Source organism: Vipera ursinii, assembly GCF_947247035.1.
Source record: "Vipera ursinii genome assembly, chromosome: 9".
Classification (NCBI taxonomy): Eukaryota; Metazoa; Chordata; class Lepidosauria; order Squamata; family Viperidae; genus Vipera; species Vipera ursinii.
Window position 1 is genome coordinate 12628213 of NC_139523.1, and position 20648 is coordinate 12648860.

Genomic DNA, 20648 nt, shown 5'->3' on the forward strand with positions numbered 1-20648 from the left:
GTGGAGAGACATAGCCTTCCTGATGCTGCTGGTAGAGGTATATCTATCCTAGTTTGTTACAGCAAAAATGGGTCTGTGGGCATCTAGGCGACTTATCTGAGCCTCATTTTTGAGTTTGTTGAACGGTGAAGTTTCCCTTTTTTTAAAAAAAACAAAAAACCCCACTGCCTTTTAAAAGAGTGGCTACTTAATGGCTGCTTGTGATATGCTGTGGAATTGGATGCAACCTTGATTGCCAGACAGTATTTAATCGCTAATGTGTATTAGTGTAAAACTGTTTGGGATTCCTCATATTTTCATTCTGGAGTCTTGAACAACTTGGCCATAGGCTCAATTCCTGTTTTTTTAAAATTAAATATAAAGTCAATAAACCATCGAAGTGTCTTCATCACACTTCTTTGCCATTGAGATGGTGCTACAGGTAGTCCTTGACTTACAACCATTTGTTTAGTGACCGTTTAAAGTCACAGCAGGACTAAAAAAAAATGACTTATATTTTTCACACTTACGATTGTCGCAGCATCCCTGTGTACAGACGGTCAAACTTTGGATGCTTGGCATGTATTTATGACGGTTGCGGGGGTCCTGAGGTCACATGATCCCCTTTTGCAACCTTCTAACAAGCAAAATCAATGGGGGAGCCAGATTCACTTAATAACTGTCAGAAGCCAGTTTGAAAGGTTGCAAATGGTGATCACGTGACCCTGGGATGCTGCAACTGTCGTAAATGCATGCCAGTTGCCAAGGTGCCTGGATTTTGATCATGTGACCGTCGCAATGCTGGGACAGTCATAAGTGCAAGGAATGGTTGTAAGTCACTTTTTTTCCAACACTCTTGAGACTTGCTATATGAGTGGTTGTAAATTGAGGAGTGCCACTATCCCTAATAAATGAGTAGGCAAATCACTGTCAATAACTTTGATAATTAATAGTTGACTATTATTAGCCATTTTAATTCAAAATACAAGTTTTATCCTAGTCACTCCTTTGTGTGTGTGTGTGTGTGTGTGACCCCAACCCTCTGAAGCCAGGAGCCAAATTAATACAGAGAGGCCAGTCATGTTGCAGGTTGTTCCATGTAAATAACAATAAGGTAAAAAAATCTTCAGCATGCCACGCCAGTTTATTATATGTGTGCTTGACATAAGTGCATGAGCATAAGTGCATGATAATAAATTGAAAAACAAATAAACTATTGTTTTAGGGGAAAGTATGAGGAAGATCAAAATTCTAAGCAAGGGTTCTCTTGTGTATCAGGGTAGGTCCACTGCATGACTGAAATGGACTGGGCCATTGCCAGGATATTTTATCATCTGTCTGTCCATCCAGCCATCCTACCTATCTGTCTGTCCGTCCGTCCGTCCGTCCATCCATCCATCCATCCATCCATCCATCCATCCATCCATCCATCTCAGGGGTCTTCAAACTTGGCCCTTTTATGACTTGTGGACTTCAACTCCCAGAAGTCCTCAGCCAGTGTGCCTGGCTGAGGAATTCTAGAAATTGGTCCGCAATTTTTATGACTTGTGGACTTCAACTCCCAGAAGTCCTCAGCCAGTGTACCTGGCTGAGGAATTCTAGAAATTGGTCCACAATTTTTATGACTTGTGGACTTCAACTCCCAGAAGTCCTCAGCCAGTGTGGCTGAGGAATTCTAGAAATTGGTCCACAAGTCATAAAAGGGCCAAGTTTGAAGACCCCTGATTGATCTAACTATCTATCTGTCTAGATATCTATCTATCTAATCTCCCACCTTTATTGTTTTTACAAACAACCAAGGTGGTGAACATATCTAACACACCTTCCTCCTCCTATTTTTCCCACAACAACAACCCTGTGAGGTGAGTTGGGCTGAGAGAGAGTGACTGGGCCAAAGTCACCCAGCCCTCTTTCATGGCTAAGGTGGGACTTGAACTCCCAGTCTCCTACTTTTTAGCCTGGTGCCTTCACCACTAGACCAAGCTGGCTAGCTTTCCAAAGCGATTCTCTCGGTCTGGGTGGCCAGGGAACTACAACTCCTGTTTGTGTAAAAGGCCTCCTCTGGATTATTGTGACACCAACACTGATTGCTCAAAATCTCTTTCATCATCTTCAGGAAGCCCACTAAGAAATTCATAGGTTGTGGGATCCTGCTGAAAAACAGTTGACAAGGAGAGAAGTCCACATTGCAAGAATTCAGAAGCTGCATGCTGCTTTCTTTTTCTTTTTTTAAAGCAGGGGTGTCAAACTCAATTTCATTGAGGGCCGCATCAGCATTGCGGTTGCCCTCAGGGGGCCGGGTGGGTATGGCCAGGGTGGGCGTGGCCTACTGGGTGGGTGTGGCTAGAGTGTGTATGGCCTACTGGGTGGGCATGGCCAGCTCTACATCATTGGCATCAAGGGTCCCTATGGGGGCCTGGGCAGGAGTGGGACAGATCTGAGGGTCTCTGGCAGGAGGAGGGTCTCTGGGCCAGGGCCAAGGCAGTGGGGGCCGTTCCCTCACTGTTTCCAGGATGGCTTCGCGGGCCACATGAAACCACTTCGTGGGCCGGATCCGGCCCCCGGGCCTTGTGTTTGACACGTCTGTTTTAAAGTGCTTTAATTTTCTATTTTTTGCATTTCTGTTAATCTTTTGATTCGAAGAGGTATCTTTACGTTTTTTTGCAAATAATGCCAGTGTCTGAGTTTTGTAATTCCATGCCAAAGCGTTTTAGCAAGCAGAGTAGGAAGTCTGTTGGTCATCAAAACAAAGTTTTCAAAACTTCCATTCATTCTTTTGAGGTGGGCATGAAAAAACCTTTTAAGGGACTGCCAACTTATTCAAGCTTATTTCTCTTCTTTTCTCGAGTAATCACTCTTTTGAAAAGGGGATTTGCCACAGACTTCAGTGCAATTTTCCATAACGACAGAAAAGCCTTGACAAACACGAATAGAGAATTAAAAAATGAATAAAATACAGTTGTGTAGCCAAACAGCCATTGATTGTAATGAAATAAAAAAAGTTATGGTTGGAGCCGGGCATTAGTACTTCACAATGGTTCCTGCCTTTTAAGGGTGAATGTAGATGGCAAGAGCTACACAGAAAAGGAGCAAAACAGGAAGTTTGAGAAAAAATAAAAAGACCTTGACATGCTCAGGGAAGTGTTGAGATTGACTGAATCACAATAAGAATCTTGTTGTAGAAATACAACCTTATGGATTCCAAAACAAATACAAGCTTTCCTCAAACCTCTTTTCTGTTGGGCATACTCTGTAATCACAGTGTGTTTAATATTTGCTATAAAAGAAGGATAAGTATGAAGGGAGAGGCAGCCTTGATTTACAGCTGCTGGAAGGATAGGCAGCCCCGGCTCCACCCACCCATGGCTCTCTTGAGCTTCTCCTTGCTCTTGACCCAGTCGCTCTTCTTCCACTGATTCGTTTTGCAATTCTCTCTATATGACCACAACGCTTTCTCCAAATCTTTCTTCTTGTCCCAAATTTTGCAAATTGGGCATGTTCCAGGTCATAACTCAGGGGTGGGCAATCATGGCAACTTTACAACCTGCGGGCTTCAAGTCCCAGAATTCCTGAGCCAGCAGAAATGGAGGTTGAAGTCTACAGGTCGTACAGCTGCCATAGTTGCCCACCCCACCCTAACTATTAAACATTGCCATCTGGTGGGGCCCAGAAAATATGCCTTCTCTTTTGCAGGTTCTGCTCTATGGAACACTGTGCCCGTTGATACAGTGGCACCTTGGTAATCAACTGATTTGAAAGTCATCAAATTTGGTACTCAATGCATTTTGATGCAAAAATTACGCTTTGCTTTTCTTGGTACTCAGTGCACAAGTTAGAACCTGTTGGTGTCGGCTGAGTTGTGACTCACTACATCAGGGGTCTTCAAACTTGGCCCTTTTATGACATGTGGACTTCAACTCCCAGAATTCCTTAGCCAGGCATGCTGACTGAGGAATTCTAGGAGTTGAAGTCCAACAAGTCATAAAAGGGCCAAGTTTGAAGACCCTTGCACTACATTATTCCTTTGGCAGAAAATTTGTTTAGTACTCATCATTTTTGGTACCCATCGCATCTCCCAGAACCAATTAACATTAAGTACCAAGGTACCACTGTATTTGCTTGGCAATGACTCCACTGGCATTTCATAAATCCTTGAAGAACTGGTTGTTCCTTCAAGTGCAGAGTCTGGAGCTTGGATCAGCCCATCAATATAATGTTTCTTATTATAATTATTGTTTTATAGATTAAGTTAGGTTGTTCTTGGGTACCATTATGGTGTTACTGTACTGTTGATATAATTACTTTCTTGCATTGCTTCTGTTCTTGTTTTTAATTCTATGTTCAATACACAGAGTTGCAATTGGGAGACAACAGAATAACAGACTTGGAAGGGGCCTTGGAAGTCTTCTAGTCCAACCCCCTGTTCAAGCAGGAGACCCTATACCAGGGGTCTCCAAACTTGGCATCTTTAAGACTTGTGGGCTTCGTCTTAAAGCAGCCAAGTTTGAAGACCCCTGCCCTATACCATTTCAGACAATTGATTGTCCAATTTCTTCTTAAAAACCTCCATTGTTGTTGCATCACCCAGAATTTCTAAAAGCAAGTCATTCCACTGATTAATTGTTCTAACCATCAGGACATTTCTCCTTAGATATTGGAACACTGCTATCATGTCACCCCAGTCCTTCTTTTCATTAAACTAGACATATCCAATTCCTCCAAATGTTTTTCATATATTTAGCCTCCAATCCCCTAATCATCTTTGTTCTTCTCTGCACTCTTTCTAGAGTCTCAACATCTTTTTTATATCATGGCAACCAAAATTGGATGCAGTGTTACAAGTGTGGTCTTATTATACATTATAAAGTAGTAATAACACTTCACGTGATCTTGACTTTATCCCTCTGTTAATGCACCCTAGAACTGTGTTGGCTTTCTTTGGCAGCTGCATCACACTGCTGGCTCATATTTAAGTGATTGCCCACTAGGACTCTAAGATCCCAAGCTATATAATTTGATATTATAATAGAGAATAAAAAATAATGTAATCCTTTCAAATTAGCTACTCATGTTTAGATTAAATCCACATTTATTCAGCACCAATTTATTTTAACCCTCTCTCTTCATGTTTTATAACACACGCTTCCCAAGTGTTCCTTCCTATTGCATTCACTTACGTTTTTCTTGACAAATTCATCTCTCACTTTCACATAGCAATTTGAAGAGAACCACGCTATTACACACAGCCATTGTTGCATTTTTCAATAAGCATTCTCTCTCTTTCTCTCTCTCTCTTTCTCTCTCTCTCCTTTTAAGAAAATCTATCTACATGTGCATCAATTTGAGTGGGCCGTGGGCCCTTTTGTTAGCTTAAAAAATCATTCCTTTATCTTTCCCCCCAGTAGGGTGCATATTCTATGAAGGCAACCTGAATGGAGAGTCATCACCCATGTCTCATCGGCTAGAGCCAGGTGCTTCCTTCTTGAGAATTGTTCCTGTACCTATGGCAACAAGGAGAACAATAACATCTGCCTGCTGGCTGGACCTTCCAGTTCCACACTGAGGATGCATTGGCAGGAGGACACTAATGTTTAGCAAACGCTGGTGGGATTAGAACTGGATGGTGTTGACTTGAGACATTCTTACCAAGTACTTTCCATGGATCAAGACCCTGGCATTGAGGCCCTGCTGGACCTCAGCTTCCTGACCGAGGAGGAACAGAATGCAATTGTGGAAGTTTTGCACAGAGACTTGCAGCTCCAGATGTGTGAGAAAGGACGGATCAAGTGAGAACCTGTTCTGTGGTGGTTGTCTCAATAGATTTTAGATGCTTTCTTAAAGTGGTCGGATTAGGATCATCTCTATTTCTAATGGAGTCTTCTCTCCAAGATGTCTTCCATGGTTTCATTCATGGAGGCCATACATAGGCAATCTATGGTCATCATGCCAAATGTGGAACCTGGTACATCTTTTGTACTGGCCGAGCCATACTGGAGTGGGCAGGGCAAGATTTGAGTGGGACATTTTCCTACCCATGTGCTTAAAGGAGCAACCCAGGAGAGTGTCCATTACATTATTCTTCCTTTCATTTGTGTCTTGCCATATCCACCCTAGCAAGGAACCCAGAGCCATTGATGTTTAGACTTGGGCTGCTTTCGTGTCCATCCCCATTAGGTTTTTTTAAAAAAATTCTGTAGGCCTTTGGCATCTATTAGAAATCACGATGATGTCATGCACAACATAATTTATTGATCTGATTTAATTTGATTCAATTTATATGGCCACCCATCTCACCAAGGCAGCTCTGGGCAGCATATACAGATAGTTCTTAATTTACAACCATTCATTTAATGACCTACAACCAGTATTTGCATTTAGAACCGTTGCAACACCCCCATGATCATGTTATCAAAATTTGGGTGCTTTGGCAACCAGCATGTATTTATGATGGTTGCAGTGCCCCAGGGTTATATGATTGCCAGCTGGCTTCCCACAAGCAAAGTCAATGGGGAAAGCTGGATTTGTTTAATGACTGCATGATTCACTTAATACCTGCCGTGATTTGCTTAACTGTAGCAATAAACAGTGATACAATTAGGTGTGAGTCACTTAAAAACTGCCTTGATTAACATCCAAAATTGTGGTCCCAGTTGTGATTTATAAATCGAGGACGATATAGTTAAAATATAAATATAACAATTATATATACATATGCACACACACAAAAGCCAAAGGACAACTGAGGCTATATTTGTCAATAGTAGACTAATAATACCACACAGGTTTGACACCTATTCCTGGGTGAACATCTAAGTCTTAAGAGATTTTTAAAAGACCAGCACTGATGGGCATAATGATATTATGCGAAAGAGGCAAATTACAAAATTGCATCAGTATCATCAGAAATTGTATATTTTGTACTATAACACCTAAAGTCACTTATCATCCCTTGCTTCCTATCACCTTATGAGGACACTTTAGCAAACTTTGAGGTTCCTCCTGGTTGATAATGCTTCCTTACAAAGAAGCACTGCAGTTTCGATTGTGTAGCAATCTGCACAGAATATTGAGTTTGCTATTAGTATATTTTTATTTTTAATTCCATTTATATCCCGCCCTTCTCCGAAGACTCAGGGCAGCTTACAAGCTTAGCAGTGCATTGGAGTTGGGAATATATATATATATATATATATATATATATATATATATATATATATATATAAGGTAAAGGTAAAGTTTCCCCAGCACATATATACATATATACATACATACACATACATACACATACATATATACACATACATACACACACACACACACACACACACACACACACACACACACACACGTCCAGTCTTAACGCCTCACAAAGAAGTCACCTTGAATTCAGTGGAATTTTCTTACAGGCAATCAATCATAAGGTTGCATTTAGCTACCATAGCTTCAGCTTTCCAGAAGCATTGAAATCTCCTTTTCCCAAACCCTGCTTGGCTTGAATTAATCATTTTTAACTCTTTTGATTCACTTCCAACTAACTGTGTTTTCTGCCTTGAAAGCTTGCTGGACAAAACATTTGGATTCTAAATAGATGATAATGAGGAGGAGGAGGAAAAAAAAAGGAGATTCTGGCCCAGCGAAGCTTCCCAACTTCCTTGTTTCTCTTTCTCTGCCCCCTCAAGCAACCTGCGCAAATCTGTCTCTGACCCAAACTGGCTGAAGATCTTGTCCGGCGAATGGTTTTGTGATGTCCGTTCCAAACGGCACCAGCGCAATCTCTTCGGGGCAGACATTGTCCGAGCTTCGATCCGCCGGAAGAAGAAGCCCAAAGGTAAGAAGGTGCTTGACTGCCCTCTTATGCCTTAGGTTTCAAGATGAGGCAAAAAGAAACAAGAGAAGCCATGTTTTGGGAACGCACTAACGGATGAAGACTGCTCCTCAAATAACCATATCATCTTCTAGCCCAGGGGTCTCCAAATTTGACAACTTTTAAGATTTGTGGACGTCAACTCTCAGAATTCCCCTGGGAGTCGCGAGTCCACAAGTCGTAAAGTTGCCAAGTTCTACTCCAAGTCCGTGTCCATTGCAGAAACCTTTGTATAATTGGCTGTCTTATCCTGCCTTGGAAAACTCCAGCGATGGAGCACCCACAGCTTTAGGAAGCAGGCTGCTCCATTGGTGTTAATAGCTCTCACCATCTTACAATGTAGCTTTTAAAGGAGAGGATTGCCTCAGGTTGCTCAGAATATCATGGTGATGGATGGATGATTTATTTCCCCCCCTGCCTCACCATCCTTTTCTGAGGTAATAAGGAGAGTTATCCTCAGTCCGGAGTTCTCATTCTTTTCGATCAATGCAGTATTGCTTCTGAAAAGGAAAGTGCTGTTGGTTATTGCTGACTTTGGTATGGCACACAAAGCTAAAATACAGAATACAAAATTACAGAGTTGGAAGGGACCTTGCAGGTCTTCTAGTCCAACCCCTTCCTCAAGCAGGAGACCCTATACCAGTTCAGGCAAGGGGCTGTCCAGTCTCTTCTTAAAAGCCTCCAGTGATGGAGCATCCACAACTTCTGAAGGCAAGCCGTTCCACTGATTAATTGTTCTCACTGTCAAGAAATGTCTCCTTAGTTCTATGCTGGATCTCTCATTGATAAGTTACTACTTTCACCCTATCAAAGCAGATGAACATGAACTCAAGCAAGAAAGAAGCCCGGAGAACGTAGTTATGATCAGTGAACCTGTGCCACAGGATGAGAATACAAGGGAGGCCATGGATGCGCCAGAGGATGAGAAGATGGTGGAGACTACGGATGTGTAAGCAGCTCTCATATTCAGGTGGAAGGAAGTTGTGTGTTTGCTATGAAAATGCAAGCTTCTCAAAAGGTTTTACAAACAGCTAAAGCTTCATTCTTACAGCAGAAAGCATTTCCTAAATTATCAAGGAGGAAGAGTTATTTGAGAAAGCTGTAGACATTTTTTTAAGGGTGATGACATAAGAGGGTCTTTAACAGAAGCTCAAGCAATGAGCTAGAGCAGGGGTAGGCAACCTTGGCTCTTTTATGACTTGTGGACTTCAACTCCCAGAATTCCTGAGCCAGCACTGGCTCAGGAATTCTGGGAGTTGAAGTCCATGAGTCATAAAAGAGTCAAGGTTGCCTACCCCTGAGCTAGAGAGATAGGAAATGTGGCAGCAATGGCTCTTGAAACAAGTTTGGCCAGCGAAAAGAAATGTCAGCCCAGACATTGTAATTCAATTTCTTGATTGAACACATGGTTTGAAGAATTTCAGAACAAGATATTTCTTCTGAACCCATGCCCAGCTCAAATATTTGGCTACATTGCTAGAATCAGAGCTTAATCTTGACTCTTCACAAATAAATCTATTGCTTTCTTTGACTTAACTAAATAGAATTATTTCTGCTACCATTCAGCTTTGAGGTATCTTACTGATCATCTGCCTATAATCAGAGCTTTTGCTTTCTCCCACTTACAATCCAAAGTCTTTGAAGAAATTCAGAGGTAGAACATTCCCAAGACATAGTACTTCAACCTCTTCTTGAAGACATCAACTGAGGGGAAAGTCCCTGAATCCCTTATATTGAAGAAGAGATCCTGTGTCCTCCAGATGATGCACCCAATGGCATGGTCAAAAATGATGGAGGCTGGGAAATACAGTCCAGCATCCTCTGCTGAGCCATGTAATCTCCCCTCCAATTGGTCCCCACTCCACTTTTAACTGCTTAACGCTTTTCAGTTGAAATTTATCCTTATCTGGAGTAGTGAAAGACAAGTTGTTTTCCTTTCTTATATAAAAAAATCTTCAGGTATTTGAAGAATGGTATTAACATTGTCCGTCCACACTCCCGGATATTTTCCAGAAAACAAATCCACTTCTTCCAATCTTTCCTTTTAGAAGGTGTCTAAATCCTTATCATGTTTAGTATTGTTATTTGTAGTGTGCCAAATCCCTGAGGATTTTTGGTAGTTTACACATAAAATGCTTAAGAAATAAACAGATGTATACAAATAAAGATCCAGTGAATAATAAAAAATGTAGAATAAAATTAGATGAACCAAACAAAGCTTTAATCAAATCAAGATGGAATCAAAGTTTGATTCGAGGCCCAAATGCCCTTAAAAGCAGCTTCTGGAAGGCAATCTGGGTGGGACCCAATCAAACACCTCCTGGGGATGGAGCCAGAGACCTTGCTATGAAATAACAACAACAACCACCACAATAATCACATCTCTTTTCCTTATAGACTGCACCCTGGGACTGCTGTGCCTCAGACTTTCCAACCGACAAGGACCCCAGTAAGTGGTTTATTATGGCCAAGTAATCCATCATCCAGAGTAGATGGTGGTTGTGAACATTTATGCCAGTTGTAAATGGCAGGTGGTGGAACAATGGAGTCAAGGTGCTGGAGCTGAAGGAGAATCAGGGCAACTGCCCAATATGTTCATTTCTGAGGCTCTCCTTGCCAATAGCAAACTGGGAGCAGGAGCATCACTTCTGAAATGCAGAAACGTTGATTCAGCTCCAGAAACCAAAGCCGGCAACCTGTACAAATCCTTCTGTACTTCCAGTTCTCACTTAGTCATAAGGTGACTAAATCTGGCAAAATCCGGAATGCCACTGTTTGCCCTTTGGTAATTAAATTGGCCCCCTTTAAAAATCTTGATTCTTCATTCTGAATGGCTTGGGTCCGGGATATTTGAGGGAACACCTGCTGCCAGCATCAAGTTCCCTTCGTCCAGTGCGCTCGCAGAGGGAGGGTCTTCTCAGGGTGCCGCCGGTAAAAGATTGCCTGTGGATAACACCCAGGGGGAGGGCCTTCTCTGTGGGTGCGCCGGCCCTTTGGAACCAGCTGCCCATAGAGCTCAGGACTGCCCCCGACCTTCGTTCATTCCGCCGGGACCTGAAGACTTGGCTCTTTGAGCTCTCCGGCCCAGGCTGAGAATTTTTAACTGAGGTTTTTATTTTCAGGGATAATTTAATCTTTTTAATTGTTTTTTTAACTTTTGTATTTTGTATTGGTTTGATTTTACACGCCCTGTAATCCGCTCTGAGTCCTTCGGGAAAGGGCGGTATATAAATCTAATAAATTAATTCTGAGTGCAAGGGTGGCCTTTGCGAAAATAACATTGGAAAAAAAAATCTAAGGAAGACTTTTAATGTTAGAACTTTGCAAATATCCAGAGCATTTTGTTGTTGTAAGCCTCGGGAGTGCTTTGACAAACAGCCTGGGCTTTCTAGCTCTGGGTGCAGTTGCAGTCGCTGATGCAGTTTGGCTGAGGCCGATAAGGATCGGAAGATACGTTTGTGTTCAGATCATTAGTGTCCAGTGACCGCAGCAGATCACTTCTCTTTCTTTCTCTCTTAGGAGGCCAATCTCATGTCCAAGGATGCGGTCTGCTTCCCAGAGTCAGCTGTTGAAAACGCTTTAGGTAAAAACCCATCGGAAATGTGCAGCTGTGCTAGGGGGCAGCCACAAAACAGACATGGTGGGAAATGTATTCAATTGCATTAGTGTTGTTGTTGTTAGCTGCGAAGTCGTGTCCGACCCATCGCGACCCTATGGACAACATTCCTCCAGGCCTTCCTGTCTTCTACCATCTTCTGTAGTCCATTTAAGCTCACACCTACTGCTTCAGTGACTCCATCCAGCCACCTCATTCTCTGTCGTCCCCTTCTTCTATTGCCCTCGATCTTTCCCAGCATTAGGCTCTTCTCCAGTGAGTCCTTCCTTCTCATTAGGTGGCCAAAGTATTTGAGTTTTAGCTTCAGGATCTGGCCTTCTAAAGAGCAGTCAGGATTGATCTCCTCTAGGACTGACCGGTTTGATCGTCTTGCAGTCCAAGGGACTCGCAGGAGTCTTCTCCAGCACCATAGTTCAAAGGCCTCAATTCTTTGGCGCTCAGCCTTTCTTATGGTCCAACTTTCACTGCCATACATTGCAACTGGGAAGACCATAGCCTTGACTATACGTACTTTTGTTGACAGGGTGATGTCTCTGCTTTTTAGTGTGCTGTCTAGATTTGCCATGGCTTTCCTCCCCAGGAGCAAGCGTCTTTTAATTTCTTGGCTACAGTCCCCATCTGCAGTGATCTTGGAGCCCAGGAAAATAAAATCTGTCACTACCTCCATTTCTTCCCCATCTATTTGCCAAGAATTGAGAGGGCCAGATGCCATGATCTTGGTTTTCTTAATGTTAAGTTTCAACCCAAGTTTTGCACTCTCCTTCTTCACCCGCAACAAGAGGCTCTTTAGTTCTTCTTCACTTTCTGCCATTAGAGTGGTATCATCTGCGTATCTTAGGTTGTTGATATTTCTTCCGGCAATCTTAATTCCAACTTTTGATTCATCTAGCCCTGCCTTTCTCATGATGTGCTCTGCATATAAGTTAAATAGGCAGGGCGACAGTATACAGCCTTGCCGGACTCCTTTCCCAATTTTGAACCAATCAGTGGTTCCGTGTCCAGTTCTCACTGTTGCTTCTTGACCCGCATATAGGTTTCTCAAGAGACAAATAAGATGGTCTGGTACTCCCATCTCTTTAAGAACTTGCCACAGTTTGTTATGATCCACACAATCAAAGGCTTTAGCATAGTCAATGAAGCAGAAGTAGATGTTTTTCTGGAACTCCCTAGCTTTCTCCATGATCCAGCGTATGTTGGCAATTTGATCTCTAGTTCCTCTGCCTCTTCGAAATCCTGCCTGTACTTCTGGTAGTTCTCGATCCACATACTGCTGAAGTCTAGCTTGTAGGATTTTAAGCATGACTTTACTAGCATGAGAAATGAGTGCAATGGTGCGATAGTTTGAACATTCTTTGGCACTGCCTTTCTTTGGAATTGGAATGTAAACTGATCTTTTCCAATCCTGTGGCCACTGTTGAGTTTTCCAAATTTGCTGGCAAATTGAGTGTAGCACTTTTACTGCACTGTCTTTTAAGATTTTGAATAGCTCAGCTGGAATACTGTCACCTCCACTAGCTTTGTTGTTGCTCAGCTTTTCTAAGGCCCACTTCACCTCACATTCTAGGATGTCTGGCTCGAGGTCAGTGACCACCTCATTGTGATTATCTGGGACATTAAGCTCATTCTTGTATAGTTCTTCTGTGTAATTTTGCCACCTCTTCTTAATCTCTTCTGCCTCTGTTAGGTCCCTGCCATTTTGGTCCTTTATCATGCCCATTTTTGCATGAAACGTTCCCTTCATCTCTCCAATTTTCTTGAAAAGATCTCTGGTCCTCCCTATTCTATTGTTTTCTTCTATTTCTTTGCATTGTTCATTTAAGAAGGCATTCTTATCTCTTCTAGCTATTCTCTGGAATTCTGCATTCAATTGGGCATATCTATGTTTTTCTCCCTTGCCTTTCGCTTCCCTCCTTTCCTCAGCTATTTGCAAAGCTTCCTCAGACAGCCATTTTGCTTTCTTGCATTTCTTTTTCTTTGGGATGGTTTTGGTTGCTACCTGTTGTACAATGTCGCGAACCTCTGTCCATAGTTCTTCAGGCACTCTGTCTATCAGATCTAATTCCTTAAATCTATTGCATTAGTGTGTGGTGCTTTTGGGTGCAAATACCCACGTAGGTCCCCCTGAACTTGAGGGAGAGTTGGGGCTGCAGGGATCTGAGAGAGGCAGCAGCATTCATCTCCCTGTAGCCATTACAGTGGTACTTTGGTACTCATTGTTAATTGGATCCGGGAGGCACAATGATTACCAAAAACGATGAGCACCAAACTAATTTTTCCAATAAGGGATAATGTGGTGAGTCACAAGGCAGCTGACACGGACAGGTTCTAGCTTGTGCTTTAAGTACCAAACAAATGATGAGTACCGGGACAAAATTTTGCATCAAAATGCCTAGAGTACCAAATCTGATGAGTTTCAAAGCAGCTAAATACCAAGGTATCGCTGCATTCTGATGAAAATTCACTCCTTCTCCCAATCAGGGTTCTTATTTTGAGGGAGAGAGTTTCCATTTGTACTCAAGAAAGCAACTGGGGAGGAAACAATATAGTGAAGGTCCCAGAAATAAGAATTCATCACTTGTGGCAGGGGTAGGCAACCTTGGCTCTTTTATGACTCGTGGACTTCAACTCCCAGAATTCCTGAGACAGCATGGCTGGCTCAGGAATTCTGGGAGTTGAAGTCCACGAGTCATAAAAGAGACAGGGTTGCCTACCCCTAACTATGGCAACCCTGGGATTTTCTCTCCCCGACCAGCTACTTGCTTGTTTCCAAAGCACGAAGCAAACCATGTACAAGAAGCCATAGTCAGCTTCTTCCTCTCCATCCCTATTGTGCATAAGCCCATTAGCAGCCATGCTTAAAGTTCTTTTAGCAAGTCCTAAAGTTGCCAGGCTTGGAGACCCCTTCTTTAGGAAAACAATCTTGTAAGATTTGGGGGAAGGATCCAAAACCATCTGATGACGAATGGGCACGTCCACTTTCTTTGAATGGGTGTCTAGGTGTTGGGTGCAAATGACATGGAGCTGGCTAGCTGGCATTCTGAACAGGAACATCCCATGTTGTGACATTTTGTGGCAAACTCATTTGTGCTGTGTCTTGAGACTGGAGGGCAGCATTAAACCTTGCACAGAACTGTCGATTTTCCAAGTCCCGTGCCTCATCTTGTCCCTATCCATTAACCCCACTGACCATTGCAGAGAGAAGCAGCTCATTCAGCAGTCTGAATTCCGAGATAGAGGGACAAGAACAGCCTGGAGTGGACCCATCTCTCAGAGACACAGTGCAGGTACAAAGGCAGAGATGGCCTCTTTTTTTTCTTTTTTAATGATCCTGTAATCCAGGGGTCTTCAAACTTGGCCCTTTTATGACTTGTGGACTTCAACTCCCAGAATTCCTCAGCCAGCGTGCCTGGCTGAGGAATTCTGGGAGTTGAAGTCCACAAGTCATAAAAGGGCCAAGTTTGAAGACTCCTGCTGTAATCCCTTGCACGCACGTGCACACGCACGCGCGCACACACTTTTGAACGCAGGCATCAGAATTTCATTTTTAAATTTTTTAAATGTGTGCCAGTGTGTGTTCACAGAAAAAAAAGTGACAATAAAGCTTATCCTGTCCTGCCTGGTGACATCCAAACTAAAATTTTGTCTCCATTTCTCCGCTCCCTGAATAGGAATTGGTAAAACTGAATTTTTGCTATGTAACCTCCAACTGGGAATTCACATATAGAAGGGCATACTACAGTTGTGATGTACTGTCTCTTCTTGCATGTATCCTTCTGCAGCTGGAATTTCACAGTGATGGATTTTAAGATTAGGAGATTACCCTGTTGCAGGCAGGTTATGAAAACAATTCTTCCTTTTTTCTTCTCCCAATTATTTCAAAACCTTAGAATAACAACGGATTGGAAAATGGACAAGAGTCAGCTTTGGTTTCTTCACCTTCAAGGGAGAATCCCGTGAGCCCCCCAAATAAAGGGCTAAATACTAGCTCCTCTGCCTCCAGTTTGAGTTCATCCACGGTACGTGATTTCATGGTTGCAGTAAAAATATAACTTTTAGCTAAAAACTATATTATATAGGGTGATGATGCAAAAAATGTTGCTGGAATTCATAATGATCATAATATTTATAATACCTGAAGACAACAAAGAGAAGAGAAAGAACAATTCCAAATGGCATTGGTAGAGATCTGCGTATTTCTTTATATCCCATATTATACTATATTGTGCCAGTTGCACACTTTAGGTCAATATTAAAATAATCACAATTAAATTCAGAGTATTAGACAGCATTTCACAGCTATAACCAAATTCTAAAAAATAAACTAGAATTAAAAATTGTAATAATTTCTGCTTAATGCAAGGAATTTGCTGAATTTACAAGATTATAAAGAGATCAATATCTTAATCTTAATTACTAATATGAGGAAAATTGATCCACAGTAGAAACCACAAGTTTATAGTCCAAAAATGTATTCCGTGCTGAATTAAATTCTATATCAGATATAGAATTTATATTTTCCAAATATAAAATTAGCTTTGGTCTCAGTGAATAGGTTTGGGGGAAAACTTAAGGTTTGTCTTGGCATTTAAAAATGTGTTGAGCCTTGTTTAGGATTTCTGTTTCTCTGTGGTTCTTCTTCTCCAAGTGGCAGGAAACGGTGTCATTCGTTCTTAGCAGCTATGGGCAAAATAGATTCCAAGAATTGCAGAAATGGTCCTTGGGGCGAAGGAGTTACAGACTGCTTCAGTAGAAAATACTAACTTCCCTGTTACCTTTTCCTGGATGATTTTTCAACTTGAGGATTGGAATGAATGTTGGATGTCTCCTAGTCTAAACCACTGCTCAGGACAGATATCTGCAGATCATCCCAGACAAATGCCTGTTTGAATAACTCCAGGAGGCAGGCTGTTCCACTAACTCCTTGGTCAGAAAATAACTCGCTTATTTCAAGTTTGGATATATCTGCATGCAACTCTTTCAGGGTTTGGTTCTTATCCTGCCTTCAGACACTGCAGAGAATAAATCTACATTCTCTTCCTGGTGACAGCCCTTCAAGAACTGGAAGACTGCCACCGTGTCTCTCCTTAAGCTTTTCTTCTTTAGGTTAAATGTACCCAGTGGTTTAAAATTATAATTCTTAGGATTCAGCCTCCAGGTGTCTCACCATTTTGCTTGCTTGTCTTTGCACCTCTTTCCAGCCTCTTTTCATGGTGCCCCTACCCCTAAGTGGAGGGAATATTTAGATGCAGGAGAACGTGTCTGAGACTCCCAGTTAATTTTGGTCTCTCCTCCCCTTTCCACTCCCCTCCCCTCCGCCTCTCCTTCACTATCATCTCCTCTCCCCTCTTCCCTCCCCTCCCTTCTCCTCCCCTCCCCTATCTCCCCCTCCCCCTCCTGAGGAAAACAATTGCAGTAAGCAATTGTTTGTTTTGGGCTGGGTGTAGTATACGTATTGAACAGTGTTCAGTTTTTTATTGTTTTCAATTTCCTGGAAAGATTTCACACTCTTGAGGCCAAAACATTGTCCTTGACCTACTTTGGGAATCTGTCCCTTCCTTTCTTGACCCTTAACTGTTCTCATCTTACTGCAGATGAGTGGCAGTATGGCGAGCATGTTCAGTGACAATGATATTGGGAGCATCGAGGTCCGTGGTTGCATCCAGTTCTCCATGCGCTATGACTCCTCCAAGAAGGAACTCCACGTCCAGATCATTCAGTGCCGGGATCTTGCTGAAGCTAAAAAACAGCGCTCAGATCCGTACGTTTGGGGAAGGGGCTGGTTCTTAGATGCAGACCAACAGTTCCCGCATCCTTGAAGGCTGACGGGCATCTGGGTGTGTGTCTCACAATATAGGAAGAATAGCTGTTCAGGTCTTTCAATGGACTTGCAGCCGCTGCTAGCAGGATGATACCATAGTCAAACTTTGATTTAATAGACCTTCCTTTAGCAGATTGTGTTTTACTCGAGGAAATCTGGATTTGGACCTTCCCACAAACAATAAATTAAATTTGGATATTTTGATAGCTTTTGCACTGGTGTAAAACTCCAGGAATTATTTGCATAAATTGGCATCATTTGCATAACCATGCCATATAAATTTTACATAATGATATACTTAGGCAAATGAGGTCAGCTTAAAAACAAATCCTGCAAATTGATTGCTTGTCTGTAAATTTGCATCAGTCACGATTGGCCAAAGGCCATTATTCAAACCTGTTTGTACATCATTTGTGATACGAATGGTGTATTTTATAGAAATGTCTCAGATGATTAAAAGCTCATTCCAGGGCACCAGGTGCCAAATTCAGGCAAGCCTCTCATGGTGACTTACACTGACTTTGCAATGCCTTTCTCACCCACCCAGATATGTCAAAACCTACCTGCTGCCTGACAGATCCAATCACAGCAAGAGGAAAACCGCTGTCAAGAAGAGAAGTTTAGATCCTATCTTTAATGAGACGCTTAAGGTGAGGGAGAAGCAGCAGCTTCTAATGTTAGCTCCTACTAATCAAAAGCACAGTGGCGTGCAAAGTCACCTTTCCAAGGCCTTCCAGCCTTCTCTAGACATTCTCTCTCTCTCCCGGAATTGCTCATCCAGACATTTTCTGGCGCAATGATTCGGTAGCTTTTTGACAATAAGCCACTCCCGGAACACTACAGAACTCTGTTTCTGTTCCAGAAAACTGACTTCTGGAAAACTCTTTTGAGTCCCTCTTGCTCAGTGTGGTTCTGGAAGAACAGAACATTCCTGAGAACATCAGAATGGTTTTTTACTTTTATACTCGACCAATCTAAAGCAACGTTTCTCAACCTTTGCAACTTGAAGATAGGTGGACTTCAGCTCCCAGGCTGGAGAATTCTGGGAGTTGAAGTCCACCCATCTTCAAGTTGCCGAGGTTGAGAAACACTGCGCTGAGCTTGTCGATCAGAAGGTCGGCAGTTTGGCGGGTCGAATCCCGAGTGCCGCGTAGCAGAGTGAGCACCTGTTACTCGTCCCAGCTTCTGCCAACCTAGCAGTTCGAAAGCACGTAAAAATGCAAGTAGAAAAATAGGGACCACTATGGTGGGAAGGTAACAGCGTTCCGTGCGCCTTTGGCGTCTAGTCATGCCGGCCACATGACCACGGAGACGTCCTCGGACAAGCGCTGGCTCTTCGGCTTTGAAACGGAGATGAGCACCGGCCCCTAGAGTCGGAAACGACTAGCACGCATGTGCGGGGGAACCTTTACCTTTACCTTTAAAGCATTTTACACGAGTGGGCGGGGAAAGAATGAAGCAGGCACAGGTAGTCCTGGACTTACAGCCATTTGCTTAGTGACCGTTTGAAGTTACAACAATACTGAAACGGGTGACTTATGATTGTTTTTCCACACTTACGACTGGTGCAGCATCCCCACGGTCACATGATTAAAATTTGGATGCTTAACAACCGGCTCATATTTATGATGGTTGCAATGTCCCGGGGTCATGCGATCACCTTTTGCGAACTTCTGACAAGCAAAGACTATGGGGGAGCGAGATTCCCTTAACAAACTGTGTTACTAACTTAACTGCAGTGATTCACTTAGCAACTGTGGCAAAAAAAGGTCATAACATAGGGCAAAATCCACTTAACTGCCTTGCTTAGCAACAGAAATTTTGGGCTCAGTTGTGGTCATAAGTCAGGGACTACTTATATAGAGGAAGATGAATTAAGGTCTGGAACATGAGCAGCTGATGGGGTGCCTATATCTCCTAATTTACAGTCTTCCTACATTGCCACCAATATTCAGCATTCTCACCTCTCAACAAAGGTGAAAGCCAGAGCTTCTGAAGCCACATGGTCCCATTCCCTCTTTGATTGCCCACTCAAAACAAAGGGAAAAGAAACTTCAGAGGTTCAGTCTCATTACATTTTCTGGGAATGTGAACAGGAGGCTTCTTGCAGCCCTCCAGCCAATGGGGAGGCTAAGATGTAGTCCTGATCTTTTGCCCACTCCTGCCCTACATGATAAAATTAGAAATATATCAAGGTTGGAGAGGAGTCACTTAAGATGCTCACTGTTTTCTGCTATCTGAATCAGGAATGGGAAGACACTGTCTTTCAGATGTTTCTGAACAATTGCTCCATATCAGAGTTCCCCAACTCCCGGGCTGCGGACCAGTAACAGTTTGCAGCCTGTTGGGAACTGGGCCATGCAAGCAAATGAAGTGTCATCTGCACCAAGTAGCGCGTGAAACCACCTCCTCCCCCACTCCCAACCCATGGACATTTTTTTTCCTGTGGAATTAGTCCCTGATGCCCCCAAAATGTTGGGGGCTGCTGCTCTATATGACTGTTGGGTGGAAAGTTGGAATGTTCCTTAAAGTTGTTTTATTTTTTCCTCTTCCCTTTTCTCCTGTTTTCGCCCCCAATCTTGACCTACAGTATAAGATTGAAAAGGCTGAACTCCAGGGTAGGATCTTGAACCTGTCTGTCTGGCATCATGATTCACTGGGCCGAAACCTTTTCCTGGGAGAAGTGGAGATGGCCTTAAATACCTGGGACTGGAGCAACACAGGTCCAAAGTGGTTCAACCTTCAGCCCAAGGTAAGTGACCCTGGCTGGCCCAGATTATGGGAAAAATGGGTCTCCTCGTATTAGTTTCCTGTAGCACCTCACCTTGCGTAACAGCAGAAGAGGAAGTTTTGTATGTGAGTGATGGAGATTAGTTCTATTAGATATCTAATTCTCCATGAAAGTGGGTATCAGAATGTCTTCCACACAGAAAAGTAGATGTTATAGCTTTCTCCTCAGCGTTTTAGTTCTGCTCTGCTAAGCTAACTGATTCTGTACGGAGAGCAGTTATATTCTTTGAGTTTCTATCAGAGGTTTGAAAGTCATATAGGTCAGATCAGCCTACCATCCTGATGAACAAGGAAACGCTTTATCTCGCAGACTTTCCCAAAATATTTCCCTCTCTCCTTCTGATCAGCTTCACACATTGTGTAGTCCTTCTTTTTTGGGCCATGATTAAATAAATAAACTTTAGTGCTTGGACTGCCACTGCCACCAAAACCCTGGCTTCAGCCAGATTTCTTCGTTTGCTTGTTTATAGCACTTAGGTACCCCACTGCTGAATTGGAAAGGTTCCCAGATCAATTAATACTAAAAACCAACAATGTCGCTTTCCCTTAGATCTAAATCTAAACAAGGCTTAACATGAAAG

General features: G+C 42.7%; 1 protein-coding gene across 3 annotated transcripts in view; it reads left to right on the plus strand.

Moving 5' to 3' along the window:
• SYTL1 (synaptotagmin like 1) overlaps window positions 1–20648 on the plus strand; it is a 46993-nt gene that overhangs the window by 13330 nt on the left and 13015 nt on the right. Inside the window, exons 2-11 of one of the 3 annotated variants that reach the window (XM_083369691.1) lie at window positions 5382–5765; window positions 7659–7807; window positions 8660–8792; window positions 10241–10292; window positions 11363–11426; window positions 14655–14743; window positions 15347–15475; window positions 17051–17217; window positions 17825–17927; window positions 19868–20029. In XM_083369691.1, the coding sequence (XP_083225817.1) occupies window positions 5638–5765; window positions 7659–7807; window positions 8660–8792; window positions 10241–10292; window positions 11363–11426; window positions 14655–14743; window positions 15347–15475; window positions 17051–17217; window positions 17825–17927; window positions 19868–20029 (1176 nt within the window). In that variant the 5' untranslated portion in view covers window positions 5382–5637. Of the gene's footprint in view, window positions 1–5381; window positions 5766–7658; window positions 7808–8656; window positions 8793–10240; window positions 10293–11362; window positions 11427–14654; window positions 14744–15346; window positions 15476–17050; window positions 17218–17824; window positions 17928–19867; window positions 20030–20648 lie in introns of all 3 variants that reach the window. The other 2 variants (XM_083369689.1, XM_083369690.1) reach the window with 2 other exon arrangements.